Raw genomic sequence first — 26,963 nt, 5'->3', positions numbered from 1 at the left:
TGGCACATTGTTGGTGAGTTTTTTTGTCACAGAAGAAAAAAAAAGGCTTTGGCTCCATGCAAAACATTGAGTTTCTAAAGGTGAATCCTGTGCAAAGGGGCAGCAGCACTGATCTGCTCTGGACTGTTCCATCTGAGAAGATGCTTGGACACTGAACTCCCTTCCATGAGCTTGGTCCCAAAGAGGTCTGGCAGGGAATTTAACACAGAGTAGTGCAAAACAATACATTTTATTTGTTCACAGTTAAACACAAGCAACTGCCTTGACATTTTAGAACATTCTAATAAGGACAGCAAAACCTCCTTTTGGTTTAAGTTCTCTTTAGCTTACGATTGTACCATTTCCCCGTATTTCATATTTATGGCATTTAATGTGGATTGTTTAACATGCTTACAAAGAGCGAGGCAGGGAACAGATTAACTTGACAAAGACAGCAATTTTAGATTTAACTAAAAGCAGTCAGTTAAAAAAATCTGTTTCCACTTCACTGATGGGACCCCTTCAAACAAACTGCAAGTTAACTACATACAGCAGATCCATGATTTTTAGACTTAGGAAAGAAAATTGCAAAATTTGTTCCTCCATAATCTTTGTGGTCCATAAACAAACCTAAAGTGGTTTCCATTACTATCCCGGTGCTAAAATCCTGTTTAAAAGAAGAAAAAAAAGCCACCTTATCAAAGAGCTTGCATTGCTGCCAGGGCATTTTTGAGACTGACACAAAACCTGCCTCCCCTGGGAACGCCAGATCTGGGCTTGGCAGAGCAGGATGGGAATGAGCTCCTCCAACATTCCCAGCTGAGCTGGCCCATCAGGCCCTTTGTGTGCAAACTGTTCACTCCCAGGCCTGGGATCCAGAGGGAAAGGGGCAGGGAACCTCCAAATCTCACCGAAACACGCGCTACCACGTTTGCTACCACTACGTCTGAGAAAGCCTAAAGACGCCGACAAAACCAGGCTGTCACTTACAACCAACTCTCTACTCCATGCAGAGTCAGCTTTGACACAACCACTGAAGTTCACCTCTACTCTCAGAGTTCGGACTGACCAACTGAAAGGACACTGAGAATAATTTAAGACAGGCAGAAATGTATTCAGACCTTGGAGTTACGGAGGAGGCGGGAATGGGAGGACGAGTCCTGTCAGGAACCAGCTGCTCTGACAGCCTCGTTCCCAGCCGGGCTAAGAAGGGATTTGAACTACAAATGCAAGTGTGCTTGGACTTGATTTCTATGTGAGGTGGTTCTTAAACAGCAGCTGCCACCCACAGAATATTCAGGAGAAGAGGCCACGTGTGATGCAGGGGAACTGTGAAGCCTGAACCGTCTGAGTAACCTGGACCCAGCCACGTGGGACATTTAAAACAAGCACTGCCTTCCTAACAGCAGGCCCTGCTCTGTCACGAAGGAGATTGAGTCTGACCACTGACAAGCCCTGATCCCACAATCCTCCTTCACAGAAGGCTCATAATTGACTTAAAACATGATTAACACCAAGAGGCTTCACGCCAGGATTCTGATTTCAGTGTGAGCAGGATTCCTCCTCAGCCTTGTCACCTAAGGAAGTAGGATGAGGGTGAAGGGGAGAGACCTAGAGCCAAACTGACACTGCTGAACTCAAAAATGTGCTGCAATCCGAGTAGGAGAGCACTCAAAGGAAACCACATTCTCCAAGTCAAGCCTGAGAAGGTATTCTCAGGAAGACTGAAGCCAATTTCTTGGACTCAAAACACGGTGGTTGTGCTCAGATCAGGAACAAAGAGCAGAACTGTGAAGGAGGGTGAGGCAGCACATTTCCCTGAATAGAGAAGCAAATCCTCCTCTGCAGATCTTCATAAGCTTGGAATTCTACCTCCATGTTCTGCATCCTCCCCCTATTTGAGTAAAGCTTCCTCTTCCCTCCTCTCCCACCCCAACTGCTTTCCCATATGAACCAGTGTGAGGTCAATCACAGTCTGTCAGGCAAACACTTCAAACACCAGGAAGATCTGAAGCTGGTGTTTTAACAAGTCTTCAGCATTTAGGGTCTCTTCTGCATTACAAGCTTCAGTTCCTTTTTGTCTGTTCAAATGTAACTTCTCAGGAAATGTTAAGGACAATATAAACAATGATCATGAATTAGGGTGAATGAATCGTTTTGCAGAGGTACAATGTTCTTTAAATATTTGGGTATTCAATCAGACTCCAACTTAATGAAGGCTGGGCTCTGAGGGATGTGGGACAGTGGACAGGCAAAAATAGAAAATGCACTGGAAATCCTAGTGCTGCTTCTTTCCAGGATGAAAGGAACCGAAGTCACCTGGACAGGCAGCACAACCAATTGCTCTAAATGGGAAGCTTGCAAAGAAATACAAAGCATTCAGAGTAAACTCACAAATGTTAATTTGGCCTCATATTGCACTCAAGTTCATAAACGCAGCCACTCAATTTGGGACAGGGAGAGAGGGAAAAAAATACTTGCAAATGCTAACAGTTGTCCCTTCAAATTAGTACACGCTGCTAAGGATTGAATTTGAGAAAGAAGCAAGAGTTAGGCTGGGCATTTTCAATTCCAGACCCAAAAATCCACTTTGCATTCATTCAGCAGCCTCCTTCCGTTCCTGGCCATCGATCCTGCTCCGCTGCATGAGCCACTGCTCAGACCAAAGAAACATAAAAGCTTTTAGTTAAACTTGCACTCACGCCTCCTGTTCTATGCCAAGAATATGAAAATAACACTGATTGACTATCTTCCTCTTTAACTGTGGTCATGATGAGTTTCATTGTAGTCCATGATATGAAGCTGTCCAACACTGCTTTCCTGGAGCTTAGGCGAGAGGTTATCGGGGCTTGGAGGGGCCTTTGACTCCATGCTTGGATCTTTACACAGTTCAGTCTTTAGGGCATCAGACAGCCTGTTAACGGTGACCCCCTCCTCATCACACTGGCTCTCACTCTTGTTGCGAAATAATTCTCGTGCCTTCATTCCAAGGAAGCTCTTGGAGCTGGGGAGTGAACCTACAGTCAGTGGGACAGTGGTCGAGGGCTCCAGCAACACGGATGTGTCCCAGCGACTGCTCAGCCTCTGGTTCTGGGGTTTTTCTGGGGTGGAGAGCTCGCTGCTGCTGCCCCCCTTACTGCTACTGCTGCCTCGGGTGCTGGGAGGTTTGGTCTCTCCATTTCTACCCACTGTTTCTTCACTGTGTCCTGCTGTATCTTCATTACCACAATCCAGCCTGCTGGGAAAGAGAGAGGACACAGTGTCAAGGAAAGCACAGCAATTAAACAGTGGAGAGGGAAATGCTGGCCAGGGTAGATTACTCTGATTACTTTCCCTTTCTGTCTCTGGGTATGTACTGGAACAGGTTTCCTTTCACAGTTCTGAGGCAAAGCAGGAGTGACACGGGGTAACCAGATGTGCCACACACCCAGCTTTGCAACATTCACTGTTTTTTAAATCCAAAACTGAGAATAATCCCATATGAGTCCTGCAGATTTCACACCCTCACCTTTCTTCTGCTGCTTCAGCTGCTTCTGTTTTATCATCTTCAAGTTTTTTCAGTAGGCTGCTCTTCTCCAGCCGCCCAAACAGATCCAAGATCTCCAGCTCAAATGCCTGGGTGATTCTTTTCTGGGCCTTGTACCTGTTTTCTACTGCCTGAAGTTGACCCCTGAACAAAGAGAGAAATCAGAATGTCCAATATCTCCAGATTCTGCCTCAGCTGTGACAGTGCATCTGTCAAAGCACAGCTAAAATGTTACATCGGAAGCCCCTACCTTGCTTGGATTTTAACATCTTCCAAGTATTTCTTTTGCTCCAGGAAGAGGTGGTCCTTTTTTGCAAGCTGAGATTCCAGTTCAGCTATCCTTTTCTGGGAAGCATCGAGCCTCTGGCTTTGCTGCTGAACACAAGACTTTGCTTTCTCCAGTTCTTTCCGAAAAGCAGCGTGCATCATTTCAACCTCCTCGAAGCAAACAACACAATGGTAAAGTATAATTTGATCCTGTATTATTTTTATTGGTGTTTAGACATGTTTCTGATGTTATAAATAGGCACATTTTAAAGCAAGCCAGAATAAAAGCAGCATTTCTAAAAACAGATATAGAAAACCAGCCCTGCTGAGGATGTACACTATTAAAATAACTACACATCACTGGAATTTATTAACACATTAATGTTCCTTATGAAAACCTCTTTTCATCAAAGCACTCTTGCCAGTTCTGCACTGGATTAGAGTAGACAAACTCTATTTAAAATCCATTTTTTCCAACACGACCTTCATTAAATACCAGTAGAAGACTTTTTTCAGTGTATTATTCACCTTCTTTAATTATGTGCTCTCACGCAGGAACAGTTAGATTGTTGTGTAATTTACTTGCTTCTAATTAGAAAAAGGTTTCTTTGAAGTCAGGAAGTAAAACCATATGAACCACAGAAGTTTTAGTGAAGTTACTGGTAACTTTTAATAGGAAAATGATTGAGTGGGAAGGCTGAGATGCTCATTTTAAAGTAACACCTCATGAAAACCCGTAAAATCCTTGTTAAGATCTTTCCACAAATTCTGGCACTACCCTGCGTTATTTTACCAACAATCTGCTGCCAGTTACATTTGAGCACAGTAAAGTCTTGGCCTTTGGAAAAGAAATTGCTAAGAATTTCCATCAGCTGGCTAAAACGGACCCCAGGTGTACCCCAACAACTCCTCCTGTGCTTTCAGAAGGGGCACTGAAGGTATTCCTCAAACCCACAGGGCACACAACAGCTGAGCAGAAGATCAAATATAAAATCAAATCCCTAAAAATCAACTTCAGACCAAGAATCTGTTAAGTTACAAAGCCTTTCCTTCTGAACTCAGGGCTGGGAACTGGATGATGACCTCAAGGAAATCTCCCCAAAAGTCCTCTGCAGTGGTACCTTTGTAGTGTCTGTGTGCTTGTGCTGCAGCTGCTCCACGTACAGCTCATTGACCTCCCCAAGAACCAGCAGCTGCCTGTTCAAGAACTCCATCTGCTGTTGCACCGATTCACTGTTGGAAAGCTGGGAAGGGAAATGGAACAGAATCCATTTCTGCTGAACTGGGATGAGCAGTTCAGCAGGACAGTCACAGCTGACAGGCACTGTGTTCACAAGGTATTTTTATAAAGAAGGGAAACAAAGGCTAAAATCCAATGCATCATAGGTAGTTAAGTGTTAAAGGAATCGTTTTCATAAAGAACTTTTCATTTCCATTCAACTTGATATAAATAATATCTCTCATTTGTCAAGATTTAGCAGAGCTTTAATACAAATTCATAATGCTCAATCTGCAAATCCCTGCTGTGGAAAAAGCCAAAATAAGAAGTTTCAGAAGCCCTTTCACTGAGTTTAGAGTTTCTTCACCAAAATACATTTTTCTGTGTTGTTTCTGTGCAATTAGTATCAAACTCCATGGAACTCAGCACAGGCTTCTTTCAGATCAAGAAAGAGCGAGCCCTGGATGAAAACTATCAGATAAAAAATAATCAGAAATACACAAAGCGACCCTGGGAACACTGACTTTTCTTACCTTTTGAGAAACTTGGCTAAGCAGCAATTCAGTGTGACACACCTTGTTGTTTGCCTTCTTTAGCTCTAACCTCAGATCTGCTATCATATTCCTGCAGTCTTCCAGCTTGGTCTGTTCAAGTGACAAAAAAATTAACTCAGGATTCTGAAATTTCACTAAGGACAGCAAAGGACACAGGGCTGAGAGGCTGTAAATCCCCAGCACTGGAAATCAAATTATACTGACCCCTCCAAACCAGCTAAGAACCTGCCTTTTCCTATTTCCAAGCTGAAGACAGGCTAAAACAGAATTATGAAAGGATGATATTAAGTTAAGCACTTTCAATTATGCATCATCTTATTCTGAATCAGGACAATATCTCTAATAAAAATGTACAGCTTTCTCTCAGGTATTTCATGCCTTGTTATGAAGAAGGTTATTTTTAAAACCAGTAAGTAGACAACAAATTTGTTGCTGCTTCATACCTGCAATTCCTGGCTCTGGTTGTAGAATTCCTCCCGGTCGTGCTGCAGCTGTCGGATCTGGCTGTGAAGCTGAGCCACAATATTATCATGTTCCTCCTGAAACTGGTGGTACCTTGCCTGTTCTTTCTGCAGACTCAGTTTCAAGGCCTGGATCTCCTTTTCCTGCAGTTTCAGCTGATCTTTCTGTTAAGAATTCCACATGAGGCATCAGATAAGGTATCTGCTTAGCAGTTAGGACATCTATGCTCAGCCAAGCAAAGCTGTCATTACCAGCATGCAGGAAAACACTTTTCCACACACAAAACATTTTATACAGAGCACGTTCTCAAGGCTGTTTGGACTTGGCTTGGTTTTGGCTGAAAAGGAGATGAAATGTCATAAGAGTGGATAAGCTGAAAAACTCACAGCCACTATCAAAGGCACAATGAGCAATAGTCTATTTTTCCACTGCCTCTCATGTTTTCAACAGGGACTTGGGCCTCACAGCTAAAGAAACAGTTCATCTTCCAAAACCTACTTGGAAGTCTATTTTTGGAACTTGCAGTAAATTATCAGAGGGTGAAACTGTTGATGGAACCAGTTAAAACATGAAACACACCTAAATCTGTACTGAAACATCCTTCAGTGCACTTATATCTTCAAATTCTATCACAGTGAACACCTCTGGAGAACACCACTTGACTTTTCAAAACTTTTGCTATTAGTCCTCATCTGAGGAGCAAAAGGACAATACTTTATCAAATATGCAGTAAGGTGTTTAGCCAGGCATTGAACAACCACTCCACTAACAGGGAAGCCTTTACCACTATCCAAAGGCAAGTGCTGGCAGGGGTCAAGCATGAAGGACTCAGCTGCCTGCAGTCAACTACAAATTTCTGAGCGAGCAAGTCACTCCACAAACACCGACTTGAATGAAGTGACAAACGAGGCTTCTTTGTTAATTGAACGGCAGCAAAAGACACCAGGCAGGCCAATTAACACTCGCAGCAGCCCCAGCGTGTGGCAGTCACTGGTGGAGCTGTCCCTGCTCACCATGGCAGCGTTGTGCTCCTCCAGAGCCGTGGCTTTGATGACTTTGCGCAGGAGCCGGCGGTTGCGCAGCGCGTGCTGCTGCCTCTTGAAGCGCTCGTACAGCAGCTGGTTGTGCAGCAGGAGCAGTTGGTTCCTCAGGGTGTGAATCTCATCCGAGGGGGGAGAACCTGCAGTGGGAGACAGAGGAGGTTACTGAGCTGCATTCTCTCTGCTTTATTTGATCTCCAACACAAAATCATAAACATTTTTCGCAAAGCAATGGATATATGCCTCAAATGGATTGCTCCTTTGATTAAGGAAAAAAAAAAAAGCCAAGCCGCCATCACCACAGAAGCATCAGAGTACAAAACTAAGACACAGACACGTAAATAAGCAAGAAAAACAATCGGTTTTAGATTCAACGAGCAGTGAGAAGGTTGAAGGATCTGTCAGATCACCAGCAGCACTCTGAAGCTTAGCAAGGCTGAAATGGTCAAAAGCAGAAGTGTCTTGAATTTTGCACTTTTCAAAGAAAAAAGCAGCTCATGTCTCTGGAACACAGCTGTCTGCTAAGATAAACCATGACTTAGTGGAGGGCATCATCCTTCTGCAGCATTAGTTAAAAACCCACAAGCAAAAAGTATGCAGGTCATTGTTTAAGCAAGTCTAATAATAGAGGAACAGATTGCCAAAACATGAGAAATTTCCTCACCTCCAAAGTGAGTCCAGTCAGCAGATTTGCTTGGCAGAGACAATCTGAAAAAAGAAAATGCAGCATTAACAGGTAAGTTTAAGTAAAAAAAAATGGAATGTTCACCTCAAAAGAGCCTGGTAAAAGTACAATTAAGGTCAGTTGGTATAAAAAGATTAGGAAGGAACTGTGCAGCTGCTTTTCTGGCACAGCTTAAAATTAAGCCAGCACAAAAAAGAGTAACAATAAAAGTCTGCAAAATAAGATTTTTCAGTCACCTACTTGTTCAGCTCCTTAGTGTGTGCATCTGCTCCTTGCTGAATCAGCCTGTCCAGCACTTCCACGGGAGATGTCGAGGACATACAGTCTTCATCCTGGGTTCCCCTGGCTTTCTTTAGCAGCTCCTCAGTCTTCTTGCCAACAAAGAGGTAGGCAGTCTTTGGTAATGCAACCTCGAAGAGGTGCTCATAGAGGGGAGGCTGCCCACTCCCAAACACCACTCTCCTTTGTGCTGGTACTTTACAAGGGCTGGGAGTGAGAATACTCGGCTCTCCAGAGGTTCCTTCCCTGTTCCCAGCAGGGCTTTCCCCAGGGCCTCCACAGGGCTTGTCTATAGGAGTAAACGTTTGTTTGGGTGTTTCCCGTGCACCCTCAGGCCCAGGCTTGTCCAGAGATGTTAAAGGCTCAGAGGTCTGACTGTGTCCCTGAACACTGGAGGCTGCTGAGTGGGTCTTCTTCTGAGAGCCGGACAGACTTTCGTTTGTGCGGTAGAACGGGGAGTCAAATCCTCCTCTAGGCACCATGTGTTCAGCATCGGTCGTGATCTCTGAGATCTCTTTCGATATTGCATCTGAGGAGAGGGGGAGCATCATGATGCATCTGGTATTTCAACAGGACAAACATTTCCTTAGCTAAGGTGTAGGTAAGGAGGGCAGACATTACCTTCTTCTCTGTCCTTCTCAGCGCTATCTTCAAATGACAACCCACCTAAAAACTCTGCAAGATCACTTAAGGTTACTGAACTTTTACTACTGGGTATGTCTGGAAAAAAAAAAAGAAAACAAAAAGTTAGTTGTACAAGTACTGTTTTCTCCAGCCTTAGCACAGCACAAAACACAAGTCTTTTACTGCTGCAAGGTCTTCAGAATAAAAGCTTGTCCCTCCTTCGGATGCTTCCTCAGAGGAGGAAAGTACCTGACTCCTGTTCCATTCCACGTGGAAAACAGTTCAGAGATCAGGCACAGGTCAGTCCTGACTCCAAAATGTAATGTTGTAAAATTAACATTTACTATCGCACAACCTCTGTGAGGAAGGATGTGTTGTTTGCAAATTAACCCATTAAATAAATAAAATAAGGTGTGTGCACTGTGACTGCTCTACTTCCACATTAGCATTAACCTCCCCTTTAGCTTCTGAGCTGGCTCCATAAGGACACAGCACCTGTCTGAAAAAAGGAAGTTTTGCAGTCTGATGTAATACAAACTTGTCAATATGTGGCTGCTGATCAAAAGAGAGACAGCAGCTGTGGGATACACACTGCTGTATGCACACTGAAATCTCATTCAAAGTTTCTCACTGAAACCAGCTCAGTCACAGATCAGGAACTCAGTGAAGAACTTTGCCTGTTCATAACTTGAAATTCAGAATATTCAGATTCCAGTGATACTACACAATTACACGATGGAAAAACAGCTTTAAATTACACTATCATCTCCACTTTGAAGATGGTAAAGATTCACAGCACAGAAATCTCAAATACAGATCCAAAATCCCTTTCTACAGCTGTCACATGGGTAGATGACAGAGAATGGAAAATGGAATCTACATTTACCTATTAAAAGTTGAGCTCCTCAACCTACTGATTTCAGTATTCCACAGGACTTTAAAATAGGTTAAAGTACAGCAATATAATTGGAGTTAGAATACAAAGTTTTTCTAGAGTCCTTTAAGAGGGAGCATCATATCTACTCTTATGTGCAGCTTTACAGTTTGATCCAGACATGTGACAGGTAACTTGCTGAAGCAAAATTTGCTGCTTCTAATAATCATCCTCGAAGAATCAGCTTTTATAAAATTAAATATCCTTTTTCAGCCTTCAGTATATATTTGTATTTTTAAATATGCAGGAGAGCAAGGTAAAAAAAAAAAAAAAACCTCAAGCTATTTCTGAACATGAATTGTTAAATTGAAATCAGAAGCATCACAAGAAGGTTTTAAGTTGAATCATAGCTTAAGAATTATCCTGGAACTACAAAGAACTCAGGGGAAAAAATAACCTGTAGAAAAGTGTTTGGGGATTGGAACAAGTGTCAATAAAAACTGGAGTTGTTTACAATAGGTTGTAGAACTAGGGAGAGGAAAATGGGAGTTTACCCAATGATTTATCGCTGTTTGTGACATTTTGCTGTCGGGACAGTAAAGGCCTCCCAGAATCTGGTTTGTCCTCCTGGAAAACAAAAGAAACCCAGAACACATTAATTGCCTTAGATTTCATTGACAACTGTGCAGCTGGAAGTGGCAATAGTTGCCTACATTTAGAAGTTTTTGCAGTGAAATGCAAAATATTTTTATAAAGCACCTACTCTGATTTTTCTCTTTCTCAGTTAAGGTCACTGCATTAAGGCAAGTCAATTAAAAAAAAAAACTAAAAAAACCAGATTAGTCCAGCAGAAGAATTTTGTAATACCTTTTTAGGAGGTGTGGCAGCAGCTGAAGGGAGTGAAACATGCACAAAGTCATCTGAAGTGCAGGGTGGAGGAGGAGATGTGGCTGGTGTTCCCAAAGGTGTTCCTTTCCCCCCTGCTGAAAAGGAACACAAGTTCTCTCAGCAGGCTCCCCCTTCCTCCTTTCAGCTGAACATTCTATGTGTAGAACTGTACATTTAAACAGCATCTTGTAGCATTTACTTCTTAAATCTCTTTCAACTGTTTATCAACACAAAAGTGCAGTTTCCCAAAAGTTCTTTCACACTTTGGCACTGAGTTCACAGATTTCCTCTCAGTTTGCATCAGCACTGCTCTAGGTGAGGTACTCAGTTCACAGGAGTAATCACTCGAACTTATCAACTGGCATGATGTGGCATTCCCATTTAAAAACTGCTAGTAAAATTTACAGCTAGAATTTCCAGTAAAACCAACCTGGAAGGCCTAATTCCAAAATGCAGCACGTACCAGATGTGCCAAAAGCTTTGCTGTAGGGCTGGGATGCAGACTGGGATGACTCTGATGGGACAACGCCGGGGGATGTTGGTGGCGTGGTCATACCACACACTGCAGAAGGGCTCCAGATGGTGACCTGTGCACACAGTAAAACACAGCAGAGCTCAGAAAAGGAACGTGAGAAACACCTGCATGCAGGTTTTCACACAGGAAATCAGACAGAGATTAAATGTGAAACAAACATCAACTTCTGAAGAATTCACAGCACAGCTCAAAACCACGGATTTTTTAAGACTGTCACAAGAAACTGAAAGTGCAAAGATTGAAAACTTGCTGGGCTTCATCTCCTGCTTTACCTGCTGTGGCTCAGTTGACAGCCTCGTGGACTGTGGGCTCAGAATCTGAGGTAGCTGCCCTGGCATTTGTGATAGTGTTAACCGAGGAGTGGAATATGGGGTAGAAGTCCCTGGAAGTTAAATAAAACAGAAAATCAAAATTCCAAAGCATCCAACACATCAAATACAAACCCAGGATTCTTCTGGCTAGGACTTAAAGGCTTTTAATCAAAGCATTTCAAATCCATTCAACATACACATTTGTAGCTGGAGACTTTTCTTCCAGCCCAATAAATTATTGAATACATTATACTAAAGCTTTCTTTTTTTTTGGTTGTTTTGGGGTAGGAAGGACAGTGGATGAAGAGACAATGTTGAGAACATGCTGTATGTCTGCACATAGAAAATATATCTATGTATTTATTGTTTTAATTATAATGATATTGTTTTAATGGCTTCTTTTCTGGTGCCTAAGAATCAGACTTTAAGTGGGATAATTAGTGAGATGGATTTCTTTGCTCTAGGGCCAGTTCTCCTCCAGCCATTGGGTATTGATTAGCCATCAGGCAGGTCTTACCATAGCTGCTCTGTGTGTCAATGTAAGAGCTGGCACTGGGGTCAGTTTGATGATGTTTTAAGCTTGTGCAGAGTTTCCGAGACACAGAGTAATAACCATCTTCATACGAGGCTTCTGCAGGGTCCAGGGAGATTTTGGCACATTCTATCACAACATCATGAGTTTCTAGTCTTTTCCACCTGCAGAAGTTTTTGGATCCAAAAGAGTAAGTTAGTCAATTATTGTTAAAAACAAGAGTTCCTGGAGATAGGAGGAATTGGCTTGAAGGATGGCTCATTTGTTCCAGGCAGCTTTGCATGCTCCCAGCCAAACTGGAACAAGGCACCAGACAGAAATTGCAACCAGATGACTTGTGAGAATGGGTCTCAAAGAGGAGACAAACTGCTTTGACACAGAGATCCACAAAGGTCTGCCATGGAGCATTCTGGAAAGGAGGAACAGCATACGAAGGCTTGGTTGATGCTGAGCTTCAGCAGCTGTAGAAATCAGCTCAACTACACTCAGATGTTGGTAGTCAAAAATTTAGACAGGCCAGCAGTGGGGGAATCTGTATTATTTAAGCAAACACTGTCTACAATGCCAGTTTTACATCTGTGTTTTTCCTCCCAAATTTGGGGAATGCGTTTTACTATTACTACCTCCTTCATCCTGAAAACTACTTCTCACTAAATTAAGCAGCCAGATTAGATCTGCCCAATATTTCAGGGATGGAAGTTCACTGTAAAGAAGAGAAAGCCCAGAAGGCTGTCTATGAAAGGCTGGGTTGCTTTGGAAAGTAAAGTACTCTGTCCAAGATACCAGAACAGAAGACTTCCACTGGTGGGTTTGTGCCAATTGTGCTCCTGAGTGATGCCACCCTCCCCCCTGCAAAATTGAGCATTGTGACATTCAATGGGTTCCCAGTTAGGAGTGATTTCCTAGTGGCTCTGAAAAGCAGGGCAAGAGCACTACTGTGCAGCAACAAGAGTCAAATTCTCCTCTTCAGTGGCTGGGCCTGTGGAGACAAGAGAAAAGCAGCAAGTGGTGCTGCTGCAGGCAAATGAGCCTATTGCTAAAGAAAACTAATACAGCTGATAATGTTAACACATACCTGTTAAAAGAACTGATCTGTTAAATGAACCAATATCTAGGTACCAAAACAAGACACACTGAAGCCATTTTAAACACTTAAATCCCATCAAATACTTCAAGAAACCCAAGGAATATGACCCAAACCTTCAGCCAATGAAGTATCTCTGACAGTTTCACTCTGTTTCATTATAGGCAAACTGTTTTAGATCTTTATGAGGATGTTTGATCATTAAGTCATAAAAATAAGATAAAGTAAAGTAGAAGACAGATGCCATCCCAGACACAAAATGAATTTAGAACCCCAACGTTGTTGTTAATGACCTTTCACAACAGTTTTTGCTTATTCATCCAGCTGTAAGCTGGGATGAGGAAAGTCTACATGTTTACCTGGTGCACCTACAAATCTGGGTGGCAAAACACCCCCACACAAACTGTTGCTGACAGAAAAGATTTTGCTGCAACCTTCTGAAATAACCCCACAGAAAGCTGCTCAATTTGAGCCTTTCCTAATAGCAGAGAGAACATATAATACCTTCGTGGGTCCAGTTCATGGTCCTTGGATCCAGTCACTAACTCCGGGTGAATTCGCACGTGTTCCATCATTGGCTGGGAGGAAGAAGAAGGACTTGCTGTGAGTGCAGCACCTTTGGATTGCACTAAACCACACAAAGCTGATGAGCAAACTACTGATCCCAAAAGTTCAGAAAGTTACATTTAACAGATAAGGTTAATACACATCACCACAGCTTCAAGAGTTCATCCCGACTGAGCTTTCAGTTAAATTGCTCATTTTTATACTGTTTTGTTGAACAGCCCTCAGCTGAATTGGCAAATTAATTGTATTAAATTGGAGTATACAGCTATAAATTCCTTGCCTCAGATAATACACAGATGAGCAGCATTTTACCTTGACTACTTCTTCAAAGGTCTCCAGGTTTTCCTTCATACTGTAGTGAGAGCGCAGAAAGGAGACAAAATTGCAAGGATACATTCCATAAAGACGATGAAAGAGAGAATAAACGCTGGCATGAAGATGGACAAGATAAATCTCTGCCACATGACCTGGAAAAAGTCGTTAGAATCTTTTTCATTACATTGGAGAAAAGAACAAGAGTTCTAAGAACGCAAGCAAAGTACTTTTAAATTTGAAATGTTAACTGGAACAAGTCTTGTGAGGTACAAATTGTCCCTAGTGAAACTGAAGTCTTCTCAGAAAACAACCAACACTTAGTCATCAGCTCACAGCAAACCCAGAAATTAAGATAAGGACCATTAATTCCAACCACTGTGCTGTCATTCTCAAAGCACAGCTTTGTTTTTATTCAAGTTAAAACCTGAAACTCCTCTAGATAGTGAGCCAGAGTAAGACTGACTGAATGATTAAAAAAGGAAACTAAGATTTGTTTCACTTCAAAAGGTAAAATCTAAAAGCTTGTAGTCACCAAAAGCAATCATAGCAGACAAATCTTAGTATTCACCTCAGAAGTTCCAACCCTACTTGCAATGCAGAATGACTCTCTAAAGAGCAGCTCTATGTGCTTAACACAGCATTTGTTCATTCAGCCATGAGCCACACTCACAGATACTGCTGGTGTTAGACATCAGACCCCTTACAACAAATTCAGCAAAGCCAGGGCTCCGAGAAAACCAGTTTTATCAACCTTCATGACTACTGATAGTTGCACATTAAAATAAACTCATGTACTCAAAACTTCTTTCTCTTCCCCATTTATATCTGGGAATATCAAATTCCCCAAAATCTGCCTCACACATTAGCATTTTCCCTTCTCTCTCCACTAAGATAAATCTCTGCTTTTCACTGTCATCAGGGCAGTATACTTTGGTTCAGTGAAATTTCATGCAATAGCAGCACCACATGGAAGATTCCAAGAGACTTCTAAATTCTGAGCAAAGAACTCCCCCATGCTCTCAAAGTACAGAACAGCTTGTGGGTTTAACACATCATTTTCTGTGTTTAAATAATCTCAGACCATTAAGAGTCTCACAAAAGAATGTGCTCACCAACTGCACACCAGTCACAAGGATACTGCTAAACCACAACTGCATGCAACAAAGTTGAAATCTCACCTGGATTCTGCAAGCACCAGGCTGAGAGACGCCCAAAGATACCAAAGAAATCATGAAGGTATTGTTTGCCAGACTGAGGAATCATTGGCAACATGGTTATTAGCACTAGGACACCTGTGGTGAGTACTACTACATCTGTGTCAGTCTGCAAGAAGGGAAAAAACCTGCATTAGTTAAATGTGTTGAACTTATTTTTTTCCAAGGATGAAGTGAACATTGAATCATCACCATGGAAAAAGTTCTTTATTGAAACAGTCCTTCTGAAACCTACCAGAACTTAATGATCCAAGATTATTGAGTTTTTTCATACAGAACAACTTGAAATAAAAATAGATTTGGGATTCTTGCTCCTACTCTGCTGCTTTTCTGTATAAACACTTGGCTTAGTTAAAAAGGGAACATCACCACAGTTCCACAGCTGAATAAAAACAATTACTGGTATGTGAAGCATCTTTCTTATGTGCCACCTTCCTTCCTTCCCACAGCTAAACACACACAGCATTCAGAGGCTCAGAAACTGCAGATCTGATCAGTGTGTTCAAGGGTGTTGGCCAGTTACCAACACAGGGGTCAAAAGTTTTTCTACTAAACCTGGCTGCTGGAAATGTCACCCAGCAATAATTCAAACAAATTAGAACACCTAGTAATTCAAATGACTAGAACACCTTGGCTTGTGCCACAAGAAAGGGATGTGGCAGTACAAACCTTTGGTTGGATGAAACAGGAAGAGAGAATCAAATTTTAGGAAAGGACACAGAAAATGTTCAAACTCTTGCCTCGCTTCCTCAGTTTAATGCACATTTTCTTTGGTAGCTCCTCTGCTTTGTCAGCACAGGGTGCACAGAGCACAGGTCAGGCTGTGGGCAGGTGCTGCTGAGCTCTCTGGATATCTCCCAGGAGCCACTCAAGCTGATTGACAGTCAGTTTTAGTGAATTTATCCTCCTCTGTGTGTCTACAGCCCCTACTCTCCCTCAGTCACAGAACCTATCAGAGCACATTTCCTGTCCATCCCTTCCCTCTGTCCACATCCCCAGCACTTCCACATCTCTGTCCTACTCCCAGCAGCTTTCTGACACATTTCACTCCTCCCTCAGTCACACTGCAAAGGGCAACAGATCTTGTCAGGCATGTCAGGGGTTCCAGTAACAGCAGCTGGAGCTGCTCCTTTGGCAGTTACAAATTTGTGGTGATTTTGTTTTGAAGAGTGCTGGCACTTGACTGCATCGTGCATTTCAATGTGGATTCTTCACTATCATAATAAATTCCATTACTGACAATGCATTCTAGGTCTCAAAGCACTTTTCATTCCTTATTCACTGGTACAGTGCTGTACAGTATTATACCTGATCAATCTGCAGATGGGGGAAAAAACCCACAAAGCTTGGAGGAACAGCTACCTCCTTGTAATCCGTGCATGTCAGTAGCTAAGAAGGAAAAGTCTGCTAATTCCAAGGTAATTTCACCAGGGAATAGCCCATTACATGGCCCATCTACACTGCAAGTAGAGGACACACAAATTGAAATTGCACCACTGGGAAGTTACTGTATTTCTCATTAAGTTCACATTCAAGATATCCACCAACTTCACCAAGGGCCCTCTTGTCATTAACTTAGCTCAGAAAAGTTTTAATAAACATTCCTAACTCACAGTGACAGTGGCTTTTAGAAACAAGATTGTCAGCAATAACAGCATCAGCACAGAGTATTCAGCTGATATTAATAGCACTGTGGCTTAACAAAATGCCATCAAAACAGGAATCAGATGCCTTGCATTTGTATGCAAGTTTACATCAGGTGTTTTATAGACAGCACTGCCAGTTCTTACCTTGAGACATTTAAGTAATGAAAGCAGGAGAGGTGCTTGAGAAAGTTTGTGTTTCCAAGATGGTTGTCGTCTTATCACATGTCCCAGCAGAGAGAGGGTGGGTAAACGAGTAGCAGCTTTGCCCATATAATCATTAATTTTGTCCAGTAGATGCTGATAAAGGATTTTGCAGAGTGGTAGAAAAAGAAAGGTATTTATATTTAACAGCTCTATTCTATTTTTCACCAGTCTATATTCAGCGGTTTGTCAATATGGAAACTATGGGCATTTTACAAATTTTACAAGATCCCAGAGAAAATAGAACCCTGCAATAATTTGAGACTACTGTTGGATAAATGCAAACTATACAGGCCAGAAGCAGTCACTGCACTTTTAAATGTTTATAAGTAAATAATAATTTTAAAAAGTCTGGGCAGTAGCCAATTTGTAGTGCCATTTCCAATCTATTTAAAATCCTGACTTGCTCTCAAAATACCAAACTTGTTTTAGGCTAACACATCCTGCAGCAGAGCACTGTAAAGAGACAACAACAATCCTCCAAACCTTTTCCTTTACAGAGGTTCTTTGCTTAATTGGGTCAATTTAAGCAACTCAAACAAACGGAGACCTCTGAAGTTTTTTTAAAGCTTAAACTACTCTTACTACTGAGATACTACATCTCTACAGCAAGGTAATTCTACACCAGAGTGGAACCCCTAGAGTTTTAACAGATGCTATTTAAAGGCTGCTTCAATACCAGGCTAAAATCTGCCATAACAAGATTTTATTTTTTTTTTTACCTTGTCATGAGGCTCTTGCAGGGTGGACAGAATATGCAGTGCCTGCTGAGAATTGGTTTCCAAGTAATAGTCCACCAGGTTGTTGACAAGCATAGGCCCACGGTCTGTCAGTTTGGGGACAGCAAGGAAAGAACCCAAAAACATTCTCAATACACTAAAAATGAAGCACTTGCTACAAGGACATTGCAGAACTTTTAAGCAACTATTACACAACTTCTAACATAAAGCAGTCCTTGGTGTTTAGCAGACCTTTGGGAAAACGAGACCTCTCAACTACATTTCCTGGTTCCAAACCATTCAAGCGATTGCATTCAGCTCAGGGAAAGGAACCAGGTTTTTAACAACCAACAATTCCTGTCTAACCATAAAACCCTACAGGTAGCTGAGCTACAAGGGTGCTTTACCCAGTAAAGTGTTCAGGAGTGACTGGATGTTCTCTCCCTTCAGCAGATAAAGGAGAGCAAGTTCAGGGACAAGGACATTGGCAATGCTCTCATGCTCTGAAAAGGCTCTGTCAGCACAAGTGATGCCTCAACAGCAGCAATCACTTTTCACAAAGTCTGAGTCTGTTGTTTCGTTTGGGAGCAGGGTATTTTTGGTTTTTATTGGTTTTTTTTTAATTAACAAAATCCTACTAGTTCCCATTATATGGGTGACACCTAATTTTTTCTAGATACACTTGACAAAGAAAGTTTCATCAGCTCACACTTGAGGCTCTGCCTCAGGAAAAGCCAGTCATTTTGTAATAGTGTTTTAACAATTATGTAACAGACCTTCCAGGAGTCATGCCATTAAGCACAATGGACTGAAGAGAAGCCTCAATCCTTAAAGCAATTTCAAACCCAAATATCAAGAGTTTCTTTCGAGCTGCATTTGCAAAGAGAGTGTTTGATAGAAAAAAAACCCACACGATTCTACCTTTATTGATGTAAAAGCAAAACCCTTCCCAAAGCTACACAAAAGGATACATACCACAAATGAGATTATCTTTGAATGCAGCTGTTATATCTTCCAGGACACCCAGAATTGGAGAATCCAGCATTGAGAGGAGCTCACCAACATTTCCTTGCTGTGCCATGATGCACGTACTGACATGAATGTGGAGGTTAAAACTTCAAGAAGTTCTTCATTGGTGTCTTTCTACCAGACTAGGAGAGAAGAGACAGCAGATGAGTGACCTTTTCCCTTTCCATATAAAAATCTCTCATCTCTCCTATTTCTCTTCCACACAAGTGCCCATTTAACACTGAGAGGATTGTTAGGGTTTCTACACCTGCATAAAAAGCTGTAAGAGTTTCCAAAAAGCCAATGAGTCATGAGCTGGGCTTTTTTCATGTTTTTCACAAAGACATTAATCTGTTTTGCAGAAAACCTCAGAATCTAGACTGTCAGAGCATTCTCTTACCATTTTTTTTTTAATTTGCTCTCCAGGTCAATAAACTGAAGCTAAAGTTTTGAATTAAATGCAAAAAGCTCCCTAGAATCTCTCCATTCCTGAGTTCTTACAGCAATTCCTCCTCAAACCACCTTTCCAGTCCTTTGCATAAGACTAAAATCCAGAGAAAACACACACCTCCAGATCCCTCTCCACTCCTGTGACCAGGTCAAGAATTCAGTGCCCTGAGCTCTGCATTGCTGCACCCTGAGAGATTTGAGCTTTAAGACTCTGTAACATGGTCAGGCTGCAGCTGTTGGGAAACTCAAGCAGGGCTGCTGCAGCTGCTGCTCCTGGGCAGCCTGAGCACACCAAACACAGCCTGAGCAGCACAGCACACCTTGGCTTCACTCGTGGCATTTGTGATCACAAACTCTGCAGTGCAAAAACTGCATCAAGTATTGAATGCAACAATGTGCAGATAACAACTGGTCAGCTGCACAGTGCTAAGTGAGACCAAATCTAAGCCATGTCAGGCTTTTAAAATGGCTTCTTTCCAGCACCAGAGGGATTCAGGTGCCACATTGACCTACCTACCACAAAATGAATCAATTTTTATTTCATCCAGAAGAATCTTATACCAAACCTTTCCCAGTGGAAGAACAAATCTGGCTTTAAATCACACCTAATATTATCAGTAAGGATTTCTTCTTCCCTCCCACTCCAAGCTAGAATACATTTTTCACTTCCCCCATGGAAGGCAAGACTGACACATACCAAGTTTACACACAAAATTGTTTTTCTACTGCAGTTGTGTTTACAGCACCTGTTCTGTGGATGAGCTGAGCTTCTGTCTGCAATGCTGTCAGCCACACACCTTTCATGATCACTAATAAAGAAAAACCAGAAAGAGGTTAACAAAAGGCACAATTTATTTCTTCCTTATCACACCAGGTGTACGTTCAGAACATCACTAAGTGTTTTACACAGGACAGAAGAATTGTGCATCCTCTGCATGAGAACAGTCAGCTCCCAAGTCTGAAAAACACCCAAAGGTGCTGCAGTTGCCCTTTCCAGAACTGTCCACAGGTTAAGCTGTGCAATTACCTCAAACCAGATGGTTTTCACAAGACCTGTACTGTGACCTTTCAAAAGCTGCTAAAGTTTTATTTATGGCAGGTAGAATCTTAGAAAGGATTCTTCTCTATTCCAAACATACAGTAATTTAAGCCTTTAAATTCCATTCAAAACATTTCTAGGCATTAGCCAAGGACCACAGATCATTGCTCTGTTTTAAATGATAATGCTGTAATTACCCAGATACATATTACCTTCTTGAATATTTATGTTTAACAAAGTCACTGGACAGCAGGAGTTAACATGTCCACCAGTAAACTTTGTCATTTGCAACATATCACTCTGCAGTTGCAGAACTGCCCAAGGTCACTTTTCTTAGTGGCACCAGACATCAGCTTACTTAACCTGGCACTGATTGCAAATTCAAAGGTGATAATACGGCCCCACATTCCCAACTGGCATTTCAGTAGCAACAAACTGGCTGGAGCATTGCAGTAATCACCACTGCAGAACATAAAACCAATCACCCTCAGTTTTCAATGATCATGACTGAATAGTCCAAATGAAACTTCAGGTCATGTACAAGCAGCCAGCAGAGTCTGATCACTGAAGTGTTTAGATTTAAATGCTACTTCCCTTCTAGTGTACTGCTGGCAAAATGCTAAACCTGCAGACTTAAAACTGGCTGGTAGTGTGAGCAAGACTTGGATAATAATAGAACAAAGACTTGGGGTGAGGGAAGTTGCTTTTTACTGAAAGCAGAATGGATTTATGCTTTTCATAAAATCAGAGCTGGCATTTGTTGTGGTTTAGGATTTTGGTTTGGGTTTTTTGGTTGGTTTTTTTTTTCCCCCTACATTGTGCAGACTCCTAAGCTTCAAGTCCTTCCTCAAAGCGCTCGCTGTTTAGAAGACAAACAATGCTCAGAGAGTGACACCATCCTTTCAAAAGGTTTAAAGCCACACATCCATGCAACCTAAGAAGGCAGCCTTCCACTCTCATCATTTTGAGGAATCAACTGCTTTTTCCATTTCTAGTAATCATTATAATATTGAATTGCCTCAATGACTGCATTTGCAACACTGTATGGGGAAACAGCTCACTCCAAGGAATTTATTCCTTCATTTCTGAGAACATATCTTTCAAACAGCCCTTGCTGGCCCTCAATTTCTATCAGGACACAGTCTCAGCTATGGTTAAGCAATGATTTCACCAGCTTCCTAAGCAACATGAATTAGTTGTTTAAAGTCTTGTTAACAAAAGAGATGGATGGCCACACCCCCAGAGCAACTGCAAGCAAAACCTGTTTTGAGAATTAAAGCAGTAGAAACACGAGTCTCTGCTTTTTTTACCCCATAAAAACCTTGCCAACTGTCTTCTCTTTGATTCCCATCCCATACCAGTGAAAAGAGTGATTTTTCCTTATTTTCCTTGAGTGATACCGTTATATTGGACCAGACCTTTGCCACACCAGTAAAAACCCCAACAGCAGTTTCACTGATTCTGATATTGCCAGAAGAAAAGCTGCAGCCTGGTGAAATCATAAAACACACTTTTGGAGAGACTATGGATGGGCTCTGGAAGTCAGACTCAACAATACCTCTGCAGACAGATGGGGAAAAGCCCGGTTTAAATGCTGAGCAGGTAAGAGGATTTCAAACTTTGTGCCATTGTGCTGGCACGCACAAAGCCTGCCATCAGATAAGGGCGAGGCTGATAAGGCGAGCTCAGCTGCTGATAACGACACACACGTAGGTAACGGATCATTTCCCAAGCTCCCCGACTAAAACAGATGGCTGGAGTGACCTTGTGCCAATAAATCCAGCATCGTTTATTTAAACTCGTCAATCGTGCACTGGAACACTTTAAATTGGAGCAGTCTCCACTCCGAAAGTATTCAAAATATTAACAGAAGTATTTCAAAGCACATCTAAAAACGGGGCAATGTTACACACAGGTACCTCATGAGGTGGAAGTTTATCTGAAGTTACATCAAACCAGTCAATGTTGTTACCCCACTGTACACAAGTGACCACAACTTTAAAAAAAACAAATCACAGCTTTCTCAAGGTAAAGTAATTTGTCATTTTAAACTCTTAAGTAAGACTGAGATGCTCCAAATCTGTGCCCAATACAAATGAAGAAGCCAGGAAATTCCAGCAATAGTCTTAAATCATGTCACACTTTTTTCAGGCAAAGACAGCTGAATAAGTAGCTTACAGGCAACAGGCTTTTAGTCAGAAAACGTTGTGTTCTGGCAGATGAAGTTCAGCTCCTGGTGTCAGTGTGATTTATCACAGTCCCACCAGGAATTTGTGATGTTATTTTCAAATCTTGTAGATAAGCACAGGCCAGGTTAAGGGGCTCCCAACACCTTGTGAAACAGCGGGACTGTCAGGGTATTTTGTATCTGGAATTGATACTTGTTCAGTGAACAGGACATCCCTGACACCTTTACAGTATCACATCACCAGCAGGGCTTTCTGCTCAAATACACAGTTACAAGGTGAGCCTCTCTAATGCTTCCATCCCAGAATTGCACTCATTCCCTCATCAGAAGCATTTCCACATCCCTGCAGCCATTCTTGTAACTAATAGGATTAAAACAAATAAATTTTCCATGCGATTTGAGTCACTGACTCTTCACTAACTTTTTAAACTAGTTTTATACAAAAGATTCAAAGTACTTGGTTAGTAAGGAGTAGAAAAAAGTCTGTTTAAGTACCTTTTAAAATGCAACATTTTAATCTCACTGGAAAATATCTCACCAATAGCACTTCTTACACTCAAGAGCTTTCTTTAAGATACACTTAGTAAAAAGTATTTAAATACCAATACAGCTTTGGAGCCATCTTATAGAAGGAAAAGGAGAAGCCAACAAGCCAAGAACCAAGTCTAAATTTACTTGCTTTCAGCAGCTGATTTAACACCACAAAACAGTTTAAGCTACAATCTCGAGATAAAGGGAGAGACTGTAGAAATATTAAGTGGAAAAGGCTAAACAGAGAAAGAGACAGCAGAGTATTCCCAAAGATTGTGACTTCTCTAAGTATTTCTGTCAAGAGAAGATGTTCTTCTGTTCAGTGTATTTTTATCCCAAGCCAAACGAAAAGGCAGCTGGTAGTGCCAGTTATGCTGCTCGCAGGGGTGGGGAGGAGGGGGACACCCCACAAACACACCCAAATTCAGACACCAGGAGCACCCACTCTGGGGGATGGGCAGGGGGACCAACAGCAGCATTTTATCTCTCCTCATTAAGCAGCAGTTAAATTTAGGGTGTGCCAGTAAATGGTTATTGCTCCCTCTGCCCCAAGAGAAAAGGGGATTTCAACACCACAGCACCAGAACCTCCAGATTTACACTTTTCCAGCTGATTTCTATTGCAGGTAAGGTCAGGTCACATCCCCAGGTATTGCTTTGGCAAAAGCCATGAACGAGGACAGAAGGATTTTACAGCAATTGTGTTCAAAGAAAAATTCAGACTGACAGCACAGCAGCCCTTTTCACTCGCATCTTTGAAATGTTGGTCATGAAAGGATTAAGCCTCACCCCCTCCCATTCACCACACAAAAACTGAAGCCCGTTTTATGCTTCCTAACCATGCCCAATCTTACATTTCCCTCAGTTAAACTGAACATTGCCATTATACAAGTGACATAAGCAATGAATGAAAAGTTCCAGCAGGGAGAAAAACCACTGGCGGCATAGGAAAGCAAGCAGCTGATAATTCCCTTTTTCACCACCTAGAAATAATAACTCTAAACATTCTAAACCTCATTTCAAACTGATCACTACAACTAGCAATACAATCAATTTGATTTATTTATTCATCTTTAAAGAATGAAAGTGTCTGGCTTCTAATAGTAAATATTTTCCTGGTTATATTAAAATCTGATACAAGATTCCGTAACTAAACTAAATCATTATTTATAGTTATAACTTGATATTATACACATTCTCTTGTGCTTTGTTACAGGTGCTTAACTGACATGAGAACAGAAATATCACAAAAAAACCCCAGCAAGCCCAAACAAAGAGAGAAAAATCATATTCAGCAATATTTAAGATTCTTTGGACTCTATGCTGTGCTAATACACTATTGCTAATTGCTACTCATCACATTTCTGTCAGAGAGAAAATTGTTTAAAAGCAATCCATGTCATAAAAAGCCCAAACATGGAAGGGCTGTCACTTCACCCTCTGGCAGAAGCCAGGAGAACCAGCCAGCTAGTAAAGGGAATCAGGGAATAATTGCAATTCCCTACACACAGCTGCATATATTAATAGCAAATAAATAAATGAGAACAAGCCCTGGCTTTCTAGAACAATTTAATTAACACTACACACAGAAAGTCAGTCCAACTATGGAATCTTTATAACTACAAACAGGTGATCAGAGAGCTCTAAACTTGGCACTAACACAAGGACTGAGACTCCTAAATCTCTGCAGCATTTTTTTTTTGTCCCCAAGAGGAACCTTTTAAAATATTCACAGAGTTAGGCAGCAATTCAGTAAACCTTGAAACCACTGCAACCTATCTAGTGTAGTCATCAAGGCTTTTTAAGTGCTCCAAGAATTAAACCCAGCATTACACAGAACAATAGCAAATGATGTGTAACTGCAAAGTAAAAACAAAACATGAATAATGCCCAGGAAAGTGACAGCAATTCACCACTGCAAGAACTTCACTCTGGATCTTAATGTGCTACTCAAAGAAATGCTCATGCTAAGAAAGGAAACATCATTACTTGTCCTCATTATGTTTATTAAACTACGTGAACATATAATACCAGACACTAAGCTGTAACATTCTTTTTTAAATACACACCTGTCTGCAACTTGCCACAAAATCTGGTGCCCTCCCCTGCTTCCACCATTGAAAAGTGCTTTGATTATTGCATTTGCTTATTATTGAAGAATCTCAGAATGGTTTGGGCTGGAAAGGACCTTAAAGGCCATCAAGTTCTACTCGCTGCCACGGGCAGGGACACCTTGCACTACCCCAGGTTGCTCCAAGCCCCAATGTCCAACCTGGCTTGGACACTTTGAGGGATCCAGGGGCAGCCACAGCTGCTCTGGGCACTCTGTGCTAGGGCCTCATCACCCTCACAGGGAAGAATTTCTTCCTAATAAATGAAAAGGTATCCTTTCCAAATATATATTTGTGTGTGTGTGCACCATGCATGTGTTACAGGCCATTCAATTTGCACAGAGGCTGAATCACATCCCCAGCTCCTGTCAGGGCTGACAAGAAGGTGCCTGGCAGTTGGAAGAATTTCAGGAATCAGGACAAGTCAACATCTCAGTAGTCCAGCTGCAAATAGAGCCAGCATTCATTTTAAACTACAAATAGTTACTGAAAACAAATATTTGTCCAAACACCAAAACATCTGCAGTTGGCCAGTGTATTTCACATGGGAATCCATTAATAATGGGACTTTTTTAGTCATCATGAAGGTAACAAAGAGTTAAGGTGTCAGGATTAAACACAGCCAGAGATAAAATCATTTTAATTAAAGCTTATCTCATGACACATTAGATATTCTGACTATATTTTCATCGGTATAAGTCCGTGCAATTCCCCACAAATGTAGTCCTGGCTGAACTGGGCTGCTAAAAAACCAGAACAAATGAACAAACAAAAACAAAGCAAAAAGGGTTTTCACTGAGTAAAGGATTTTAAACCCCTGATTTTATTTTAAAACTTCAGTGTGGCATAACTGTTTCTGATAAGCAGAGTACCTGATTGCTGCTCAGCAAAGTCAGCAGCAGATAGATGGATTCCCAAGGTTTGCACTGATTATTAAAACTTCCAGAGTTTTCAAAGATTTACTTTCTAGTTGTTCAGACATGTAAATTGAAGAGGATTTTTTTTCACCTAATGAGATCACTTCAACAGCACTTCGATTCTGACAGATTTCCAACAACTATCTCCTGAAGTTAATGCCAGGAAACTGCAGGATCAGACCACACAAAGAATGAAAACCTGTATTAGCACCCACTGGAAGGTTCTCTGGAAACAGCAGTTCTGGAAAGAGTTCTGCACACAAAACCTGATCCCGGTTTCTGGGTCATTTCCAGGGGTTTTGAATCATACATTCCTTTAAGGCACGTTTTTCCTTTCACTCATTGCCTTGTAAAAGATTCATTAAAAAAAACCCCAACCCTGAACAGCAAGGAGAGAAGCTCTGCCTAAACTGATAAAACAATGACAGAGGCTGCATCCATAGCAAACAAAGGGTGAAAACTTCAGAACTGCAGCCTTCCAAGTTCTTTGTGATAACAGGAAGCAAAATGTTTTATTGCAGAAGTAAACAACATCCTGACTTCACATTACCTACTCAGGAGCAAGGAAATGAGAAAAGCCTTCCTCACCGAAGGGACAGACTTTAACAACTGCTTTATTTAATGCCCAACCCCGGACAAGGGAACCTCCTCAGAAGTAACCAAGGCAAGGGAAACCTGGAAATCGCTACTCAACCTCTGCAATGGGGGTGCTGAGCCTTTTTCGATAAAAAGCGCAGAATTAAAAGGGCACTTTGGCTGGTGGGGGGACCCTGCGGGGGGGGAGGCAGCGCCCCGAGCCCCCCGGGCTCCCCACGGAGCAAGTTTGTCTGGAAAAAAGGAAAGGGGACGGAGGGGAGCAGGAAAAGGGATGGAGGGGGAACATCACCCCCACGCCTTCCCCATCCCCCCGACCCCTTCCCTTTCTCCTGCCGCCTCCTCCCCCAGCCCTTTCTCCCTGCTTCCCCGCTCATCTCTCTCCTTCGCCTCCTCCTCTCCGTCCCCGCGGCTGTCCCCGGTGTCGCCGTGGCGGTGGCGGCGAGGGGCGGCCGGGCGCACTCACCTCTCCCTCTCCTCCCCTCAGCTGTTTACCACTCCGGACTCCTCCGGCCCACAGGGCGCCGCCATCTTGGCCCTGCCTCCCCCTCCCATCACAGCGCTTCGCCTCTCGGATCCCTCCGCAGCACAACCTAGTCCCGCTT

At 42.1% G+C, this 26,963-nt stretch overlaps 1 protein-coding gene across 5 annotated transcripts; it reads right to left on the bottom strand.

Annotated features, from left to right (window-relative positions):
- Positions 1 to 210: 210 nt before the first annotated feature.
- Positions 211 to 26,963, bottom strand: TSC1 (TSC complex subunit 1). Of its 5 annotated transcripts, none has more exons than XM_014873246.2 (23): positions 26,825 to 26,963; positions 19,726 to 19,788; positions 18,497 to 18,672; positions 17,525 to 17,628; positions 16,746 to 16,898; positions 14,920 to 15,064; positions 13,739 to 13,893; positions 13,364 to 13,437; positions 11,761 to 11,939; positions 11,205 to 11,314; positions 10,861 to 10,984; positions 10,377 to 10,492; positions 10,064 to 10,136; positions 8,633 to 8,731; positions 7,973 to 8,540; positions 7,712 to 7,755; positions 7,021 to 7,187; positions 5,989 to 6,171; positions 5,525 to 5,635; positions 4,894 to 5,016; positions 3,756 to 3,943; positions 3,488 to 3,649; positions 211 to 3,214 (listed from the first exon to the last, which is right to left on the bottom strand). In XM_014873246.2, exons 3-23 carry the CDS (start codon positions 18,600 to 18,602, stop codon positions 2,737 to 2,739), a joined length of 3,462 nt encoding a protein of 1,153 aa, XP_014728732.2. In that variant the 5' UTR covers positions 18,603 to 18,672; positions 19,726 to 19,788; positions 26,825 to 26,963; the 3' UTR covers positions 211 to 2,736. The 5 variants fall into 5 exon arrangements, with proteins under 5 accessions (XP_014728732.2, XP_014728735.2, XP_014728730.2 ...); XM_014873249.2 differs by having other exon boundaries at positions 10,377 to 10,489; XM_014873244.2 differs by having other exon boundaries at positions 2,358 to 3,217.

Source organism: Sturnus vulgaris, chromosome 22 (genome assembly GCF_052056855.1).
Source record: "Sturnus vulgaris isolate bStuVul1 chromosome 22, bStuVul1.hap1, whole genome shotgun sequence".
Classification (NCBI taxonomy): Eukaryota; Metazoa; Chordata; class Aves; order Passeriformes; family Sturnidae; genus Sturnus; species Sturnus vulgaris.
The sequence above is the reverse complement of the archived record's forward strand: the minus strand, read 5'-3'. Positions and strand labels throughout refer to the sequence as shown.

Coding starts and splice junctions, on each gene's coding strand:
- TSC1 (XM_014873244.2), bottom strand. CDS start 18,602: ATGGCACAGCAAGGAAATGTTGGTGAGCTCCTCTCAATGCTGGATTCT. Junction 17,629..18,496: donor CAAAGATAATCTCATTTGTG/GTATGTATCCTT, acceptor CCAAACTGACAG/ACCGTGGGCCTATGCTTGTC. Junction 5,636..5,988: donor ACCAGAGCCAGGAATTGCAG/GTATGAAGCAGC, acceptor TCACTTGAACAG/ACCAAGCTGGAAGACTGCAG.